We start from the raw sequence: 19,781 nt of genomic DNA, 5'->3' as shown, positions 1-19,781 counted from the left end.
TTAATTAATAATATGTTAATTAATAATAAAAATTACCCGGAAAAAATGTAATTCATATTATAAAAATAGTTTCTGTTTATGATACAAGGAAGCAAATATTTATTAATATAATTTAATTTAAAAATGAATTGAATATATGCAATTTTTCTGGTATATTAATACATTTATTTTTTAATTTTGAAAAAAGATTTGTATTTTGAATAAAGAAAATATTTAATCTAGGATCGATTGGATTGTCACCGAATATTTTGACACCTGTAACAAGTAAAGCAGTAAATCAACCAGCGAATATACCAGCATCACAAGTTGGTTTAACTTGGGCTGGTACAGGATTAAATATAGATCTTGACAATATTATGGGTGGAAAATCAAATAAAACTGGACCAGCACCTTCGATGAATCAGTTGGCCAGTAACAGTCCACAACATCACGCTAAACCTATGGGTAAGTCTTTTATTTTAATATTTATAAATTTAATTATAAAAATTGAAAACACACGTTTATTTTTTATAAATAATTCATTGTTCATAATTACTTAAAATTATTGCAGTTGTAAAAGATTGTAAATTAAATTTTATTTTAAATAACATTATAGGAGTAAATATAATAATTCAGGCCTCGGATCGACTTTAAGGCACAAAAAAGTACAATTATTATAAAAATAATATTATTCAAAACTTCAATAATTTTGTTATACCTATAAATATTTAAAGACTTGTTACTCATTCTTCCTCAGTAATTGAAATTTTTCAAATTTTAATTTCGAACCTTTTGAAATTTAATTATTTCTAAAAATTATAACTGTAACCCATTCAAAATTTAATTATTTTCTAGTATTTCTAACTAAATTTCTTCTCTTAATCAATTTTATTTAATAATCTTTCGAAAGTTTTTCAAGAATTCAATTATTTAAATACAAAATTCATTTTTTAAAAATATATTAATAAATAATAATAATAATTTTAATAATCATACTTTTTTAAAAGTTTTAATGGTGAATTATTGAATATTTGAAATTTGTTAAAAAAATGTTAGTGTAAATATTTTTACTTCATTTATTTATAAATAATAATAATATTATTTTCGAAGAACGAAGAAGTCGCATTTTTTTAAAAGAAGTCGAAAAAATACCAAAAAGTTATATATTATCCGTGGCCTGTTATGTAAAAAATAGTATTAAATAATAATAAATAAAAAAAGTAAAAATTATATTTTAATGTCAATTAGTTCTCAAAATAGAGAAAAATTATTAACAATGGTTTAATAATTTCGAAAAAATTATTGTTATTATTATTATTATTTCAGTCTCACCAACCATGGGCTTCACGAGTCCCACAATGCAACATCCACAATCACCAAACGCAGCATTTTTTTCGGCATTTCAATGAGTCTCGGCTGACATTGAGTAATTAACTTAATAAATTTTTTGGGTAGGTGTAATAATAATAATCAAAGACTTAAAACCAATGGCGAAAATACTCTTTTCTTTCTCAAATGAACTGAAATTGTATACGATAAGAATTTTCCTTTTTCAATTTTAGTAAACAATTTTTTTTTCAATAACATATTCAATTTTTTTTTAACTTTTTACTTAAATATTTTTCCTTTGGTTTTAAGATCTTGAAAAAATAGATTTATAGAAATACTTGCTATAGTGAATTCTTGTCAATATTCTCACATTTTATAGTCAATTTATTTTATAAACAAAAAGAATTTTTATGATTTTTTTTATAAAAAAAGAAAAGTATATATAATAATTTTTATAAGTAACTTCTTTTTGATAAGAGAGTGATAATTTTAAACCTGTGTTTAATTAAATTTATTAATTATTATAAAATTATCTAAAATACAGTTTTTTTAGAGGTAAAAATTGAGCATAATTTGATGCATAATTTCTTTTTATACGAAAAAAAAGAATTTTTATTTCCTTAAATTTTATATTGTTTTTAAGCTCAATTTTTAATGAAGGTAATGGGACTTGAATACAAACTATAGCAAGTTATCAGTAGTTAGATTCAAAATTGATACGAAAAAAAGAACGAATCATGGATATATTTGCAAAGCAAATGTACCAAGTTGTTAAATTTTTCATCTTTACGAGAGCACTCCGAAGGCAGCTATATGTAAATCGCATTTAACGAAAATTCTATTAACAATATTTCATTCGAAAAATATCACGATTTTATTAAATAAAAAAAATGTACAGTAACCGACAGAGTGTCTCAATTTTTTATACATACTGTAAAAAATATCTTTTTGAATGATGATGATGATGATGATAATCTTGTAAAGAAAAATATATTGATGTATTTTATTTGTACGAAGTATTTTACTGCACACTATATTTACACACAGAATAAGTGTGTGAAATTCTCTCGAAACTCAAAAAAATATCATTCGAGAAAAAAATAAAATTTAAAAATATTAGTAACTGTATAAAACTTTTCACAATAATGTTAAATGAGATGTAGATTTTTATTGGTTATGAGAAAAGAAGATGTGCTTCCCTAACACATATTTTCTTTGCACCAAAAATTCATAAGTTTATTATTATTAGATTCATATAGAAAATTAAGTGATACTTGTTAATAATTTTTAATGTTTCGTGTAAGTTTCAAGTGTTATTTTTCATAATATCAACAAAAGAATATTATTAAAAGAAATGTCCTTAGAAAAATAAAAATATTTTGTTGAAATGCCAATAGATTAAATAATAAGCTTAATTTTTTCACTTCTTAACGAAAAAAGAAACATACAAACTTTAGTTAAAGTAAGTTAAGAAATTATTTTAAAATAATTCCAGTATATTCGTTATATATATTTAAATATAGCCACGATTTTCTATTATTTTCTCAAAAACTGAAGGATATTAAAACAAATATGGGCGAAGCATATCTCAGAATTAATACAAGCCATGTTTTAGATAAAACAATGAAAATTATTGCTTTCATACAGTATAGTAAAACTTTTCTTTTTAAAAAAATAAGAATTTGTATTCTCCTTTCAGAAACAATTCAGAATTATTTTTTTATTATTGAATTCAGAATTTAAATTCTTTTTTTTTTGAAAAATAAATTCAATTTTAATGGTGAAATAGTTTTTTTTTTAAATTCAAAAAATAATTCTTTGCAATCTTACTCATATTGCGATAATTAAATAAAAAATATTTTTATTTTACAACTTGTAGCAAATAATTTTCATGTCTGTTGATCTTAGACATGGTTGTAAATCGAATTCAATCTTTAAGAATGTAATTGCCGATAACCAGACACTAACAGCTAGATTGCCAAGTGGTTAAGTTTTAGATAATAAGAAAAATTGTTTTACTCGTAAGTTAATTGTAAAACGCGTTACTTCTCTATTCTGAAATATAATTGCACAATAAATATTTTATATTTACCGATTTGAAGGATATTTTGTTTACAGTTGTAAACAAAAAGCAGCTTTTATTTTATTATGTATACAATTCAAAGTGAATAGAGAGAACTTCTAATTATCTTTTATTTTTGCGCAATTCACCTCGAAATTTTAATGAATTTATTGCTCAATTTACTTAAATTAAAATTTTAAAATACATTTTGAAGAAAAAATCGAGTGATAAAAAAATGATATTCCAGAATAAGTCGAAACGCGATAATATTAGCAATACTTGAGAATTTCGATTTAAGCGTTAGATCTATTACAAAAAAAAAATAGAAAAATATTTATATTAAATTAGAAACGACACCTTTGGCCTTGACATATATTAATTATATAATACATGCTCAATACCACAAAGGCATAATATCTTTATACAAAGCTATAGATAATTCGTTGCAGTCTTGCTCTTATTGCGATAATTGTATTTAACTCTCTGAGACTGAACTGATAGAAATTTCCTTTTAAATTTTACACTTGACCCCTGCATTTAATACCGAATATGATAGAATACATTTTTCAAGTATCAATTCTAATTAAATTTTAACACTAATTTTTAATTTCTATTTTCATAATATGTAAATTTAATTTTACAAATGTCAAAAAGAAAAAATTTTCAGAATTGATATTTATAAAATGTTTTCTCCTGGAGGGAACAAAATTTCTTCACAAGAATTCCAAGTACAGAGAAAGATTAATATCGATATTTACAAAAAGAGAAGAAAAATATTATAATGGAAGTATTATTTTTAAAAATAAATATAGACAATTTGTCATTTTATCAAAACCAACAAATTGTAAAGTTCAAAACTATTTTTTTTAAGTTGCAGGATTTACCGAAAATTTTGAAACCGCGATTGACCATTTATTGACAAGATCATTCCAAATTTTAATAATTACTTTCATCAGTATTTTTAAGTATTTTTTTTATGAATTTAATGATTTATTGATTTATCATTAGAAATCTTTGAAAATTAAAAGGCTTCATAAATTGTATTGTTTAAATGAAACACATTTGTTTCTAAATTAATACAATCTGCTCGTTGCAAAATTAGCATTTTAATTAAATTAAACTGACAAAGTAAATTAAACTACATTTTTTACACGAAAAACAAAACGTGTAATTAAAATTTGTTTTTAGTTAGAAATAAATTTAAACTCTAGTTGAACAAATATATTTGCAGTTTAATTTAATGAATAAGCTTTTAATGAATATTCTGTAAATTAAAATCGGTGTTTGTAAATTTAAACAGTATATTTTTGAACTTTTGATAATTTAGAAAAGGATTCGTCATATTATGCAGGATAAAAATTATAAATTAAATTTATTTTACACATACGAAATGTTGATTTTTAAAAAATGTAAACGGTGTCTGTTTCATTTCAAAAGTTATAAATTTTTCAACACATGTATGTGCGCAAACTACAAAACTGCATTTTTTTCAAAGCATCTATATAATGAATATTATATACAACCGTAGTTGATAACTGTGAAATTAAAACAGCTTTTTAATTTTTATGTATAGAATAAGCGATAAATGTTATTATTAATTTATGTGTTTATAACTATGTTGCAATCTATTATCTTTATTAAATGCTCATTGGTGCTGGTTAAAATATTTTTTTATATTAATTTACTTTCACATTATTTTTTCCCTCATTTCAATTAATTTATTCCTTTAGAAATTTTAATTACTTAAAAGTCTGCTTCTTTAAAATATTTGTTTTTAATTTTTCTCAAGTGAAATAATTACAGTCAATGTAATCAATATAAAGTTAATTTTAATAGGCAAGGTGTTAAAAAATTCGTGCTGAAAAATAATAGAAAATTTTAAAAATATGCATTTAATTATTTATTTTTGTTTTTCAATCATACATTCAATTAAAAATATATATAAGAATGTATTACGTTATGATACAAAATATGTTAAACATAATTTCATTTTTTTTATGTTTAAGTTAACGTTTTTATGTTAACTGAAAATGATATTATTTGCAATGACCTTTTTGTAATTAAATTGTCATAAATGTCGTTAAAAGTAAAATCTCTGAAAAGTTTGTAACAAACAAATCGTCGATAAGACTTTACTATAGAATTTTATCATTTTATAAAAAAAAAAAAATAATAAATGCGCTCACCTGTCGTTCACGGTTTAATTAAATTGATCTGAATTAACAAAATTTAAATGCGTCAATGTATTATTTACAAGTATATAGAGAATTGGAATAAATTTTTTTAAATTAAATACTTTAAATTGAATTTTTCGTTGAATTTGCAAAGACAAGAATGCAAATATTATAAAATTTCCTTTTACCGTGTCAAAAAATGTACTCCTTTCAAAAATGTAAAATTCGATCAAAATAATTAAGCTGTTAAGGAGATGTCGCCATTTTCGCCAATGCTTTTGGATTTCTTTTTCTTCTTCTTCTTTTTTGGTTGTTCCTCATCGATAGATTCATCCGCCTTGATTTCCTCCTTTGAGAAACCATTAACACCATTATGCTCAGTCTCCTCGCGCTTTCTCTTCTTGTCCTTCTTCTTTTTCTTTTTAGGCGATTCCTCCTCAACGACAACATTTTGCGCTGCCTCCTCAATTGCTTCTTGCATAACGTCTATATTTTTCTTAGGCACATCGCCAGTCTCGTAAAATTTCAGTCGATCCTCAACTTGCTGACGTAATTTCTCACCGAATATTGTACTTGGCATATCAGTGAAACAATCAATTCTCGACGCAATGGAACATTTATTGGCAAGGTATCGAGAAATTCTACCTTTATTCTTCGTTCCAGCGCGACCAATGAATGTCGAATGGAATAAAAGACCGTACTTCGGCGTATTCCCTCGTGTTTTTAAAGCACGGAAAAGTGCTTTTTCAGCGCCTAAGATTTGCACTGTTGAAGCTGGATATTTCGCCAAATTAGTGAGCGAACCGGCGTGTGCAATCAATCGGGCACCGACCTGGTCACCAATCAATGACGCGAGATTCGGAGCGACACTGCTCATTTTTGATCGTAAATATTCTGCCAATTGTTTCCTATAGTCGGCCAATGCAACGACACGTCCGGCGAACATTTCAATGTTCATTAAATCAATTGGACTTATGTCCATGCCCATTGACGATTTTGACGCGTCAATTATTCCTTGAGCTTTTCCACTGTCCATTACAATTTCCTCAAGGGCCTCGAGTTTGTCATCAGACAATTCCTTTCGATTCTTGATGAACTGAGCAACTTTTGCGTACATATAATTCTCGGGGACGATTTTCACGAGCTCTGGGAAGTGATAGCTGTACCATTCTCTGAAAGAAACAATTAAAGTTGAAGCAGAAGGAAGCAGTTAACGAGGAATAATAAAAATAATTTACGAACCTGATTCGCATACTAAACGTATTAACATCCTTGTCCAATTGATCCAATAAGGCGATACTTTGAATAATCATGTTATCGACACGATTAACATTGAATTTAACTTTGGCTCGAGAATAACTGTGTCCTAGACCGAGTTGTGCGACTCCGGATGTTTTTAACGTGAATCCTTTGACGAGATTGTGAAAGTGGAAGCGTATTCCTCGAATTATCTCAGGTACCGCTCCGGTGTGATCGCACTTGATGTCAAGAGCTTCCGTAATGCTCGCTCCAAGTCTCGAATCGCCAACTCCAAGGACCACTTTCTCCTTCTTCCCCGCTTTCGGAATGCATGAATCCAAAAATAGTTTCAAATCCTCAGGGACAATACCTTCGGAAATGCTATTCACGTTTTCCAATGCCGTTAAGGCTGTTTTAAAGGGCGAGAAACCAACGAGTTTTACAATTTGATTGAAACGTGATAAATCCGTTACTGAACATTCTACCTGCGGTAGAAGCATTCCAATTTCTTCGAATTCCTTGATGTAAAACACTCCATAGCCTGCGGCATGCTCGAACAGAACGTAGAGCTTTGTCTAAAATAGAAAAAACTTTCTTTTCATTTATACACACAACAATTATTCACAAAAAATACCGTAATATAAATATTTATTCTATTTATTCGTTGAATTTTTATTTTTTTTCACTTTTAATATAAAATGCATCCTGAAATGTTATTTTCTAGGTTAAGTTCGAAATGAGACGCAAAACTGAAACAATCGCATTTTACCATAACAATAGAAGAACAATAATTATTTACAAAATAATAATAAAATTACCGGTTGTTTAAAAAATATCAAAAAATACATACAAGTTGTATAAATTATGAAAAGAATGTGCTTTTAATTAAACCGATGTGCTCATATGTTTACTTGTCATTAAATAAAACAATTTACCAAGTTTTACTATTGCAAATTATTTGAAAATTAATGTGATTTACTGATAAATAATTAGCGAATAACTTACCGTCATTTTTAAAGTTTATTATGCCAAATTTTTATATTTATTTCAAATATTCGGTGAACTTTAAATCATTTTCATGGTTATGCGTGTGCCCTGGTGTGCCCTGAATATTGCTAGCCATGTGTAGCGGAAATACAACTAAAACGGAAGTCAATAAATTATAATCCACCATTTGCGCTTGCGTAAGAGACGAGTTTTGACTTACGTCGTATATTTACCACGTGCTTGTCAAAAAAATAACAAACCCAACAAAGACAAACATTTCCAACAATTAAAGTGATTATATTAACAATTAATTTTTGTTATCGTTTACCCTTTTACTTGTTCACGTTTACAAGGATCTTTTAATTGATTTTAAAATTAAAAATCATGACTTGATTTTATATATATATATTCCTGGTATTTCTGTCGATTATTAAATTTTGTTAGATTTTAATTCAAAGGATTTAAAGTGTCATATTTTATTTGTTTATAAATTAGTTCAAGATATTTACAGAAAATAACATTATTCAAACTTCAACACCAAAATAACAAGAATGATTTTTTGATGGAAAAAGATGAAAAAAAATACTACCTAACCTATATTTGAATTCACAAGAGCGAATTTTTTTGATTGACATATTCTATAATAGTTATTTATAATTATTTCATTAAAATGTCGAATACACAAATTTGTGAAGTTTGTAGAAGCACAAATTTCGAAATTATCGACGGAAACTTCTTTTGTACTCAGTGTTTCACTCAAAATGATGTAAGCATATTAATTTATTCCATTTATTCTTACATGAATTGACAACGAAAGATTTCAAATTAATAAATTGTATTAAAATTGTAGAATATTCAAGAGAATGTACGAGAGACTAGAATTGATCCAACAACACGTATAAGATCCATAGGAAGAATAAAAGCAAAAAAAGCTGATAAACCAAGTGAGTTTTAAATCATATTTTTGTCAAAATTATGTTACTTATTATTTATTCACTACTAATCTTTTGGTAATGAATAAAGAATATATAAGAATTAATAAAGAATAAGTTGTGAGACAAATTATTCATTGAAATTTATTTTTTTACTTCTAGTTGAAGGATGGACGTCATGGGAATTGTACAACTTCGTTATTTATGGACTAACTAATGAAGCTATTGAACTTGGAGCTCCATCAACAATAAAACTGACTGTATTACAATTGTGGACGGCTTATTTAAGAAAATTAGAAGTTGCATTTACTTCCAAGAAAAAGAAAAATGTTCCGAAATTAGCAAAAATTTTCAACAAAAGGTTATTATTATAGATTAACGTCTAATTGAGAGGCGTTACTTTCTTATAAAAATATTTTTATTCGTTACAGAGATGCGGAAATAATTTACGGGAAAATTGAGCAACGAAAGAAACGAAAGAGAAGAAAAAATGGTAGTAGTGCTACGTCAATGGTTTCTAGTTTTCAAAGCTCAGGAAGCACTTCACATAGAGCATCAAAAAAATCTTTGGTATTAGCATAATTTCATTTTTAACTAACTTATTCTTTTAAAAATTATATATTTCTAGGAAGCTGAAAATGGCACCCACTTAATTTTGTAAATTAAATTCTAAAGATAAATATTTTTTTCTTTAAAACCAACATAAAATTTTGAAAAATTAAGCGAGTCTTGATAACAGGGGGCTAGTTTCAGCTTCATTATATATTTCAACTTTATTTTTCCATATTTTTTTATAAAAAGTTTTTAATATTTAACAGCCAAGAGATCATTTTTAATTCAATTAGAAAAAATAAATTTAATTAGATTTTTTAAATATATTCTATTATATTATATTTTTTCTACTTTAATTCATTTATTTCCATGTTTAAAACATTGAAGGAAATTTCTTTAGCAGAGGAATACGAAAAAGCAAGTTCAGCAAACGATTCAATGAGTTCATTTTCAGCAAATCAAAGTTTAGTCAGCTTGCAATCAAGTTTTAGTCAACGTTCTTCTAACAAAAGCAAGTACGTTTCAGTATTTTCAGTCTTTCAGATAGAATATGTAATACTTTATTCACAAAAAAACTATAATTTTATTCTATAAAAATAATAATTTTTTATAAAATTTAAATGTTATTTTTTTCAAAGATTAAAATTTAATAAAGGAGCTAGAGCGGAAGCGAGAAAAATAAAAGTATTATCGTCGAAAGTCTCCTATTCACGTCGTCGAAAATCGAGAAAAGGACAAGTAACGACGCGTTATAAACTTGGACCGCAAGTAATCACAGCAACAAAATTATGGGCAATTCTTCATCTTGCATTCAGAATACATGGTGTCAATATTCATCTCTCCGATATGCTTCGGTAAAAAATTATGGTTTTTAGGTTTAAAGAAATCTTTGAAAAACTTAAAAATCTTGAGATATTCTTACATTTTTCTGACTTAATTTCTTGTTTCTGAAAATAATTACAATTATTTTAAATAATTAAATTCTAGAGTAACTTTCCTCATACAATTATTAATTATTCTTAACTTGTAAAATATTTTAGTTAAAAACAGTTTGCAATTTTCAGAAATAATTTAATTTTGGAAGGTTTTGAATTGAAATTTTTGAAAATTTAAATTGCTATTAAAACAATAATAATATATTAATGTAAAAAATTATTTAAGTTTTTCTTTTTATTAAAAAACAGTTTCATTCCAGAATTACCAAATTAATTGAAATTTGATGAAATCAAATTAAAAATATAATAACATCTGTGACGCGATCTGAAGAAAGGGACCTTAGAAGCAAAAAATTATAGGTTATGTTTGCAATTTTTTAAATGAAAATACAAAAAAAGGATCAACTGTCAATATAAATCATTGAAGTTTAAGTCTTCATTAAAACTAAAATATTTAATAAACACTGATTTTAATTCGAAATAAGTAAAAAGAAACTTTCAAACAAGAAAAAAGTAACTCTAACCCAACCTCAAAATGATTTGCTTCTAAGGTCCCTTTCTTCAGATCGCGTCACATCTGTTAAAGAATTTCATTAGAGTTTTAAAAAATACGAATTTTCAAAGAATTTTAATCTAATAATTTAATTAGTTGAACTCAATGAATCTTTTGATTAATAATTGAATACATATTACAGAGAGTCAGTATTCATATTATGTTTATATTAGTATAAAAAGCATTATTAAAGTGTCAAAATTATAACTAAAATAATTAATTTTCTTAAATGAAATTAATTTTAATCTTTTATTAATTAAATTAGTTTTAAAAAAGATACCATAAAAATTTTTATACATTAGTTAATTTAAAAAAAGTTTAAATTAAGAATTTTGTTTAAAAATTAAAGTTTTGAAAAATTTTACTGAGATTTTTGAAAATTGGAAGCAGTTTGACACAATAACTAATTTTATTTTTAAAATAGGAAGGCTCTTTAAAAATTTTAAATTAAATGTTTACTTCTAAACATTATTTTTTTATAATTAAATTCCCTTTAAGTATTTTTATAGGGATTAATGAAGAGGTCGAAATTCTAACTGGAAATCAAAGAAAATGACCTTAATATTCTGAAAGTTTCAATGAAAAAAATTGATATATTTCTTCATTAAATTATATTTTTATTACAATCATTTGGAGACACTCTGAAAAAAATTAATTATAAAGTTTCAATTAGTCAATCTTTTACGTCCGAGAAATATTAATTATAGTGAAGGAAAATAAACGAAAACATTCGGACAAATAGTTTTTAAAAATTAGTTTACTCCAACGTTTCGAAATCTAACCGATTTCTTCTTCAGGGAGTCTAAAAATATAAAATAATATACAAAAAAATACAAAAAAAAAAAAAAATTATAACATTCATCAATCATTATAAGTAACAAAATATAAATTATACAATATGAAAAATTTCAAATAAATCAGTCTAACATTCATTCATAAATAATAAATAAATAAAGGTATAATATCTTACCAAAAAAATTAATAAATAAACATTTGTCAGCAAGTAAAGATTAAAAACAAATTTACCCATCAAACGTCAGAGAAAATATAGAGTTTGGAGTCATAATTAAAATAAATGTGAATCGAAATTATAAATAAAAAACTTTTTTAGAATGAATAAAATAAAATAAATGAAGTTTAGATTAATTAACATACCTATAAAAGATTAGAAACGTTAGAAAGTTGGAGTAAACTAATTTTTAAAAACTATTTGTCCGAATGTTTTCGTTTATTTCCCTTCACTATAATAAAGTTTCTAAATGCAAAATTCAAGTTTTTAATTTTTATTACAATTAGTGACTTATGAAAATATTTTGTTCATGAGAACGTTCAAAACTTGTGGATTATGAAAGAAATTAATTTAAATTTTCGTGGCAACCCTGTACTAAATCTTTTTTCTCCAGTAAAAATAAAATTTTTAGTTTTATTGAAGAAAAATTGTTTACTTAGTTCCTAGTTTTTAATTCAAGAATTGTTTTAGTAATTTTATTATAGTTTGTTTTGTATTTACATAATATATTAATATATTTTTATTCCTCCACGATTGTTAATAGATACGGCAAAGAAGGACATTTGTCGTATTATAAAATGGATCATTTGATTCCCCAGGAAGTTTCCTTAAGCAAAGAGAATGTTTCAATGTTAACGCCAATAAATGAATTGACCCACAAAGGTCTTCGTGAATTGTCAGCTGGGATTGCAAATTTTTTGGACGTCACTTTCGACACTCCAAATTTTCTATCTCTTGCTGAAAATTACTGTTTGGAACTACAACTTCCAAGTGAGTTAAGTTATCATGAATACGAAATTTTATATTTTTCTTTTTTCTAGTTTCTTTTTACGTATCTTTAAACATTAATTTTTCTAATTTAAATAATAAATAAATTTTGTCCTAAATTAAATTAAGATTTTGATTTTTAATCGTTTATTCTTAAAAAAAATTGTTTTTTTCTTTTAAGGGGGAATTTTGCTGTATACAGAAAGACTGTTGGCATTGTGCTCACCAAAGATGATTTTTCATGGACAAACGTTTATGCCTAATTATGAAGGCAGAGTAATGGCTTTTATTATAGTCGTAATGAAAATATTATTTGGTATGGATGGAATAACCGAGTACGAAATCAGTCGAGTTGCCGAAAAGATAAACATGTTCGTTTCAATTTTCTTTATTTAGAAAAACCTTTTTTTATTTGAAAAAATTTGAAAAAATTTGAAAAAATTTGAAACAATTGCAATTAGCCTTTTTCTTCATGCGTTTGTTATTTTTACTCGATGGGGGAAAAACAATTCAAAAAAAAATTTTTGAAAAATGTTAAGAAAAATTCTCGTATTTAATTCACGTAAAAATGTTATCAGAAAATTTGACACCATCAATAATAGTCCACGGAGGTGTTGGCGAGTCTGACGACTCAATAAAAATGGAAAAAATGAATACCTGTCAAAAAGCAGCTTCAGTGGGTTATAAAATATTGATGAACGGAGGAAAAGCAAGCGTTGCTGCTGAAGCCGCTCTATCATGGTTCGAAGATGATGAATTCTTCAATTGTGGCTATGGTTCCGTCTTAAATGAAATTGGTAGAGATTTTTCAAAATAATATCAAGTGAATTGGAAGAAAAATATTTTTCTTTTTTCTATCAATTTCGATTTGAATAATAAAAATTATGATTTATTGAAAAAGTTTTTTGGAAAATTAAAATTTCTAGTAAATATTAAAACTCTAAATATTAGGAGAGGTGGAAATGGACGCCTCGATGATGGACGGAAGTAAAATGGAAATTGGTTCCGTTGCCGCAGTGTCAGACATTACACATCCAATAACACTGGCGAAATATATAATGGAAAATTATCCAAATTCTATAATTGTCGGAGAAGGGGCGAAAAAATTGGCGAAATTCGCAAATTTAAATTCCGTTTCTAAAGGCTCAATGATAGCGCCCGCATCACTTTGCGCCTATAAATCTGCAGTTTCTGGTGATTTTCAAGTGTCAACTTTTGATTCGTCAGCCGTTAGTGAAGCACTTAAAAGTAAAAAATTTAATTTCAATGTTTCAACATTTAATTATCAATTGTTTTCTATTCTGAATTCGTGAAAAATGAATAGATTCATCGGACACTGTGGGTTGTGTGGTGTGGGATGGCGAGAGAATCATTGCAGCCGCATCAACTGGTGGTTTGAATAAAAAATTAGTCGGTCGTGTTGGCGATTCACCACTATTGGGTTGCGGTGTTTTTGCAAATAATCATGTCGGATGCTGTCTAACTGGTCATGGAGAGTCGGCAATAAAAGCCGGTCTGAGTCGATCGATAGTCAATTGCATCTCTCAATGTCAAACCCTATCGGAAGCCCTGCAAATTAATTTAGACAATTTACAAAAGCAAACCGCACACGATTGTGGTGGAATTGCTCTCGATAAGTGTGGATGTTGGTCAATTTATTTTACCGGAACAACAATGCCTTATGCATTCATAAGAAATAATTTAATCACCTACGGAATTGACAGAGGGGAAAAAATAACAAAACCATATCGAGATCTAAGCAAAGAAGAAACTTGCTATTGCAAATAGTATTTTTTCTTTTTCAATACAATATTCAATTAATTAATTATTTTAAGCACTAAATAATAATTAAATATGTACTGTTCTTTTTTAGGCAAGCTACTGAGAGGGATGTTCTTCTATCGAAACTATTTAGTTTCAATGAATGGCAACGTTTTATTGAATGTCGCAAAGCCGTTTTATCCGAAGTTCATTTTCCAAGTAATCGCAAGTACAATCCCGAAGCACCAGGAAATAGTCATTTGTTTCTAAGATTTTTGGGTCTAATACAATCGAAAAGGGAGGGCGAACAAACGCCAATTGTAAATACAGTGAAGCCAATTCCAGAACTCCTGCGAAAGGGTTTTCAATCGTGTTTCGATACTTTAAACGAAAACCTTCCGCCGATGAAGGAAATCGCCATATTCCCAGCATCATTGACGCCACAATATTCCTACATTCAACAACTTTTGGATGATCCCTACAATGATTTGCCCGCGATTCTCAAAATTAATTTCTACGACACAAAAGTCGGTTACACAACAAAACCAGATTTGTATGCTATTTACTTATTTTACTACTACACTTTTATTTATTCAGGGTTGACGCATGCCAGGGAACATAAAATTGGTCATGGAAATCAGGGAATTTCATCAAAAGTATACTGGAAAAATATTAAATTTCTAGAATTCATAAGAAAGCTTCTTGATTTCGGTGTTTAACAAACTTTGAAAATATTGAAAATATTTATTTCTTCAAGAATGTATTTTCGTTTGTCTTATAAACTTTGAAATCACCACAAATTTTAATAGAAAACTATAAGTATTTTCTGTGTTCTGTCAGTAATTAGAATTTTTGAAAATTAAAATCTTGAATAGGTTTAATTTCAATTGTTTTCTTATCGAATTTCTATATATTTTTTCAAACTTTAAAAAATATTCAACTATTAACTAATTTACTAATTAATTATTCTTGTTTATTAATTTCAAAAATTTTAATTAGCTTCTTCGCAAGAATTTTTTTCTAAAATTTTAATAAATCCTTCGAAGCAATTCAATTAAATTTATAAGTAGTAAAATTCTTTGTAAAAATTCAATTATATTCAAAACAATTTCACGTAATAATTCAATTTTTTTTCTTAATTCGTTATAAAGAATTTCAAAAGAATTCAATTATTTTCTAAAAGTTTGATAAATTCTTCGAAAAAATTCAATTATATTTATAAATAGTAAAATTCTTTGTAAAAATTCAATAATTTTAAAAAAAATTTAATTTAAAAAAAAAAATTTTAATAATATTTTTAAAAAAATTCAATTATTTTCTAAACTTTTAATACTTAAATCCTTCGAAACAATTCAATTATATTTATAAATAGTAAAATTCTTTGCAAAAATTATATTAACCAATTATATTAAACAAAATTTTAGGAAAGAATTTAATTTTTTTCTTAATTCGTTAACAAATTTTTCAAAAGAATTCAATTATCTTCTAAAATTTTAATAAAATTCAATAATTAAATGTTTAATTTTAGTCATCAAAAAACACGATTATTTTAAAAACTTAAATGAAGTTGCTCATAAAATTAATTTATTTCCAATATTTTTAATTAAAATTATTAAAGAAACTCCATTATTTAAACAAAATTCAAAGAAATTCAACAAAAAAAATTTAATTAGAAGAATTATTTTTAGAAGAAATTCTATTAATAAATTTTTTGCAACAATTCGATGATTTTCAATACATTAATTTAAAAATTAAAAATATTTTAAAATAAAAATTATTAAAGTTAAGTTGCAGTGACAATTTTGATAAATTATTGAATTTTAATAGATTTAAAATTAAAAATTGTTGTGTCAACCCTGTTAATTTATTATTAAACTAATTTTTCCTATTTTCTATTCTTAGATTAGAGCAACTGGCAAGTCAATGTGATATCGAGCTAAAGATTATCGACACAAATTTGCATTTTGTCGAGAAACAAGTTTCCGAATACAACGATCGACTAGTATTGAGTAAAGAAAGTTTATCCGAAACTGTTTTAATCAAAGATCCAAAAAATGATAAAATCAAGAGTGAAAGTTTGTTTGATTATTTGCACAGAAAAGTTGACAGTAATGTTTCGGTGAATCATACGAAAAAGAAATATTACGATACCATGAAATTTTCATCAAATATGGAATTAGAGTCAAATGATGAATTCAATTTTGATCAAGTTGAACACGATGGAAAACTATTGATTCAAATTGACAGTGATTCGGACAATGAGGAATTAAACAAATTCGTAAGTGAAATTGATCTAACGTCCAGTGATAATATAGCTGAAAAGGAATTTCGTAAAGCGTACAATTTAACACTATCAAAGCACGAGGAGAAAGCAACTTTTGAATCGAAAACAATTTTGAGCAAACGACGTCAAGTTGAAAAAATTTATCATCGAAATGAGAGAGGAAGATTCACCAAAATTGAAGAAAAGATGGGTGAAATTAAAGAAGAAGAAGAAGAAGCAAGTGGCAGTAATGAAAATGAATTGACAGATGATCCGGAAATTTTAAATTTGAAGGATTTTATCAAGAATCGAAATGTTAAAAATCGTTGCGTTAGTTTTCGACCCTATAAAGACTATTGGATGTATAATTGTCTATTCAGTCGGATGAGATTAAACAATTTTGAATTATTCGAAAAAGAATTGCCAATCAGTTTTCGTTGGCTGTTGCGCGTATGTGCCGACACTATTGAAATGTCAGAACTCGATTTATATGAAGAAGTTTGCCTAGTCGAAGCTTATTGTACACATATTTTAAATTCAAATAACGAAAAAGGAGATTCACAAAATACTGTAAACAAAAAATATCTTAACTCAGTTTTACAAAAATGGTAAAGAACTCAAGTTTCCAAGTCCAACTTAAACTTAAGGTTCAAAATTTCTTTACATTAAAGTTTAAAACTGTTGGATTCCATTTTTTAACTCGTACCTAATTTTCATCGAATGAAATTATAAACCGTTTTTTAAATAAATGTAAAAATGTTTAAAAATATAATTTTTCAAAGAAAAAATAGATTTGTTTTGTGGAAATTATTTCTCAACATCTTTATTAGCTACAAATGCATTCAAAATCCGAAATATTCACACTGTCGGGTAACGCTTTTTTTTGGAAATATTCCACGTGATATATATATTTTAATTTTTTTTCTCTTTTATTAAATATCTATGTGTCGACGGTTTCAATTTACCGATATGATAAGTCAAACAAATCGGTATTATCAATTCTTTTTAGCACCTCGATTATTTCATTTTTTCGCATATTTTGCGCATTTATTTAAATATTATTGTAAAGAAAAATGCCGCAACAGTAAATAATCATAAAATTTAAATATTGTTGTATTTTATTCTATTTTGCTCATCGCTATTTTTAGATTTTATTGTTTGCTGTTTTTGCTGGCTTTTCCTTTTTAATTACGCTTCTATTTATTTACAAAAGTAAAATGATTGGTTTTTTAATGATGATTATAGTTAATTCATCAAAGACATATAATGATATATGTAATTGTATATATATATTTTTTTATATTTGTAATAATAATTTATCGCTTTCACTGCGCAGCCATATGTTATTCTCTATCAACAACGCAATGAGAAACGATTAATGAGCAACAAAGTGATACGCAATTGATTAATATAACATAATTAGAGATTTTACACTTTTCTTGACAGTTCTGCTTAAAATACTCGACACATGATCTCTTTTATTTCTCGATAATAATTATTACAAGATGATATAAATTTTAATAACACGATAAATTTTAAAATTAATTTATATACGAAATTTATAATTGATTGAACTAATTAAGTTAATTTGTTTAAAATTTGTTTATTTCTTCCTTCTAAATATAATTTTCTTATTCAGATTAATTTGATATAATTAATAGCAAATTTAATTCAATTTCTAAATTATTTTCTTATACTAATTTTGCGAATATAAAATTTTTTTTCACAATTCTCAAATTTCGACCAATTCCCTTTTAAACTAAATTTTTGAAATTTTTTTTAATATATTGATATTAGTTTTTGTATTTATAATTTCTTTTGATAAGTAATTAATTATTCTTATCATTTATCGGAATTACCTATTTCTAAATATTTGAAATTCCAATTATTTCTCTATTGAGAAAATCAAATATTTTAAGCAGAATACCTACTAAACATTTGTTTTATATGAAACGATTGTTTACAACACGACGAACAATAAACTATGATTTCATTAACATTTTTAAACAAATAATTTATTTAATCGAACGTAATAAACGTAGTTGTGCGTATACGTTTTCATTAAATCTTTTTCTTCAATATTCTAATTTTCGAATTCAAAATTCTCCTAGTAAAATTATTTTTTAGTGTAAAATTTAATTTTTCAAAATTGAATTTTCACATTAAAAATGAAATTTGAAATTAAAATTAAATTTTTTACTTGAAAATTAAAATCTAATTTTTGAAAAATTAAAATTTACAAAAATAGAACACAAAACTGTAAGTATTAAAAACAATGGAGAAAATTGATTAATTTGACTGCAAATCAATGATTTTGTGCGTCAAATCAGTACAGAGTGCTCTTTCTTAAAAAAGGCACACTTGTTCATTAGTTTATTAAATCAATTAATTATTAATTGCTAACTTCTGAATGAATTGTGAGGTGAGTGAATATTTTTCCTTAAATGGAAAAGAGAGTCAACTTATTTCTTAAAAAAGTACAATCACTTTCATTCACAAAAATGAAACAATAAAGTATTTTAAATAGATTATTATTTAATGAGAAAATTTTCCATAGTATTGCTCAGTATTGTCTCATTTTGTAGTATTCAAGTAATTTTGTTTACAAAAAAATTAAATTTTCAATTTTCTCAGTTAAAAAGTAATTAATTAATTAAATTAATAGTATTCACAAGCAGAAAACAAAAGTATAATAACTTTGAAGCATAAATTTATGAGTATCAGAAAAAATTAGTAAAAAAAAATAATAAAAATCGTATTTGATGTAATTGACAATATTTTAACACTAATATTAAAAATCGATAATTAATTGGTGCTCTATTATCACTCAAAGTGGAAAATATTTGTTATCAAGTCTCTATAACGATAAAAATGAAAATGTGTGCCTTGAAATTGAATTTTTCCTTTAAGAAAAGAATTCAACTTTTTCGATTTTTCCAACCTTAGTCAATGAATTGAAATTTGAAAATTAATAAGTTTGTCAAATTTACAATTAAGCCTCGAAAAATTATCATTAAGTCAGAATAACGTCACTGTAATTAAATTAAATTCAATTACTGTGAATGTTTAGCAATAAGAAATACATTGAAATATTAAAGCATTTGTTTTTAAATTAGACTTTCTTTAAATTTAATGACTGACTAGAATCATTAATCTGCATCCCATTTCAGTCGGTCTTCATTCGAATCATCGCTTTTACTTAAAGCGTGATTTTTTGAGTATCACAAGAAATTTTTTT

The 19,781-nt window shown here is 25.6% G+C and overlaps 3 protein-coding genes across 3 annotated transcripts; 2 read left to right on the top strand and 1 right to left on the bottom strand.

Annotated features, from left to right (window-relative positions):
- Nucleotides 1-5,257: 5,257 nt before the first annotated feature.
- Nucleotides 5,258-7,937, bottom strand: LOC122497666 (nucleolar protein 56). Its single transcript, XM_043604911.1, has 3 exons — nt 7,789-7,937; nt 6,787-7,358; nt 5,258-6,716 (listed from the first exon to the last, which is right to left on the bottom strand). Exons 1-3 carry the CDS (start codon nt 7,792-7,794, stop codon nt 5,783-5,785), a joined length of 1,512 nt encoding a protein of 503 aa, XP_043460846.1. The 5' UTR covers nt 7,795-7,937; the 3' UTR covers nt 5,258-5,782.
- A 90-nt stretch (nt 7,938-8,027) lies between these two features.
- LOC122497664 (TATA box-binding protein-associated factor RNA polymerase I subunit B) lies at nt 8,028-17,335 on the top strand. The gene is made up of 10 exons (XM_043604910.1): nt 8,028-8,536; nt 8,621-8,714; nt 8,865-9,063; nt 9,134-9,272; nt 9,642-9,769; nt 9,893-10,108; nt 12,296-12,522; nt 12,701-12,890; nt 14,393-14,833; nt 16,183-17,335. Exons 1-10 carry the CDS (start codon nt 8,441-8,443, stop codon nt 17,153-17,155), a joined length of 2,703 nt encoding a protein of 900 aa, XP_043460845.1. The 5' UTR covers nt 8,028-8,440; the 3' UTR covers nt 17,156-17,335.
- LOC122497668 (isoaspartyl peptidase/L-asparaginase-like) lies at nt 12,897-14,347 on the top strand. The gene is made up of 3 exons (XM_043604913.1): nt 12,897-13,316; nt 13,471-13,767; nt 13,844-14,347. The coding sequence occupies exons 1-3, from the start codon at nt 13,088-13,090 to the stop codon at nt 14,305-14,307; spliced, it is 990 nt and encodes a 329-aa protein (XP_043460848.1). The 5' UTR covers nt 12,897-13,087; the 3' UTR covers nt 14,308-14,347.
- Nucleotides 17,336-19,781: the final 2,446 nt, after the last annotated feature.

The sequence above is a fragment of the Leptopilina heterotoma genome, unplaced genomic scaffold (genome assembly GCF_015476425.1).
Source record: "Leptopilina heterotoma isolate Lh14 unplaced genomic scaffold, ASM1547642v1 Lhet_135, whole genome shotgun sequence".
Classification (NCBI taxonomy): domain Eukaryota; kingdom Metazoa; phylum Arthropoda; class Insecta; order Hymenoptera; family Figitidae; genus Leptopilina; species Leptopilina heterotoma.
The sequence above is the reverse complement of the archived record's forward strand: the minus strand, read 5'-3'. Positions and strand labels throughout refer to the sequence as shown.

What these genes read in the sequence shown, in the direction of transcription:
- LOC122497668 (XM_043604913.1), top strand. Translation starts at nt 13,088, where the DNA reads ATGTTATCAGAAAATTTGACACCATCAATAATAGTCCACGGAGGTGTT. An exon ending in TTCCGTCTTAAATGAAATTG is followed by an intron (nt 13,317 to 13,470) that starts GTAGAGATTTTT and finishes TCTAAATATTAG; the next exon opens with GAGAGGTGGAAATGGACGCC. An exon ending in CGTTAGTGAAGCACTTAAAA is followed by an intron (nt 13,768 to 13,843) that starts GTAAAAAATTTA and finishes AAAAATGAATAG; the next exon opens with ATTCATCGGACACTGTGGGT.
- LOC122497666 (XM_043604911.1), bottom strand. An exon ending in ACGTTTAGTATGCGAATCAG is followed by an intron (nt 6,717 to 6,786) that starts GTTCGTAAATTA and finishes TGTTTCTTTCAG; the next exon opens with AGAATGGTACAGCTATCACT.
- LOC122497664 (XM_043604910.1), top strand. Translation starts at nt 8,441, where the DNA reads ATGTCGAATACACAAATTTGTGAAGTTTGTAGAAGCACAAATTTCGAA. An exon ending in AGTGTTTCACTCAAAATGAT is followed by an intron (nt 8,537 to 8,620) that starts GTAAGCATATTA and finishes TTAAAATTGTAG; the next exon opens with AATATTCAAGAGAATGTACG. An exon ending in CATCTCTCCGATATGCTTCG is followed by an intron (nt 10,109 to 12,295) that starts GTAAAAAATTAT and finishes GATTGTTAATAG; the next exon opens with ATACGGCAAAGAAGGACATT.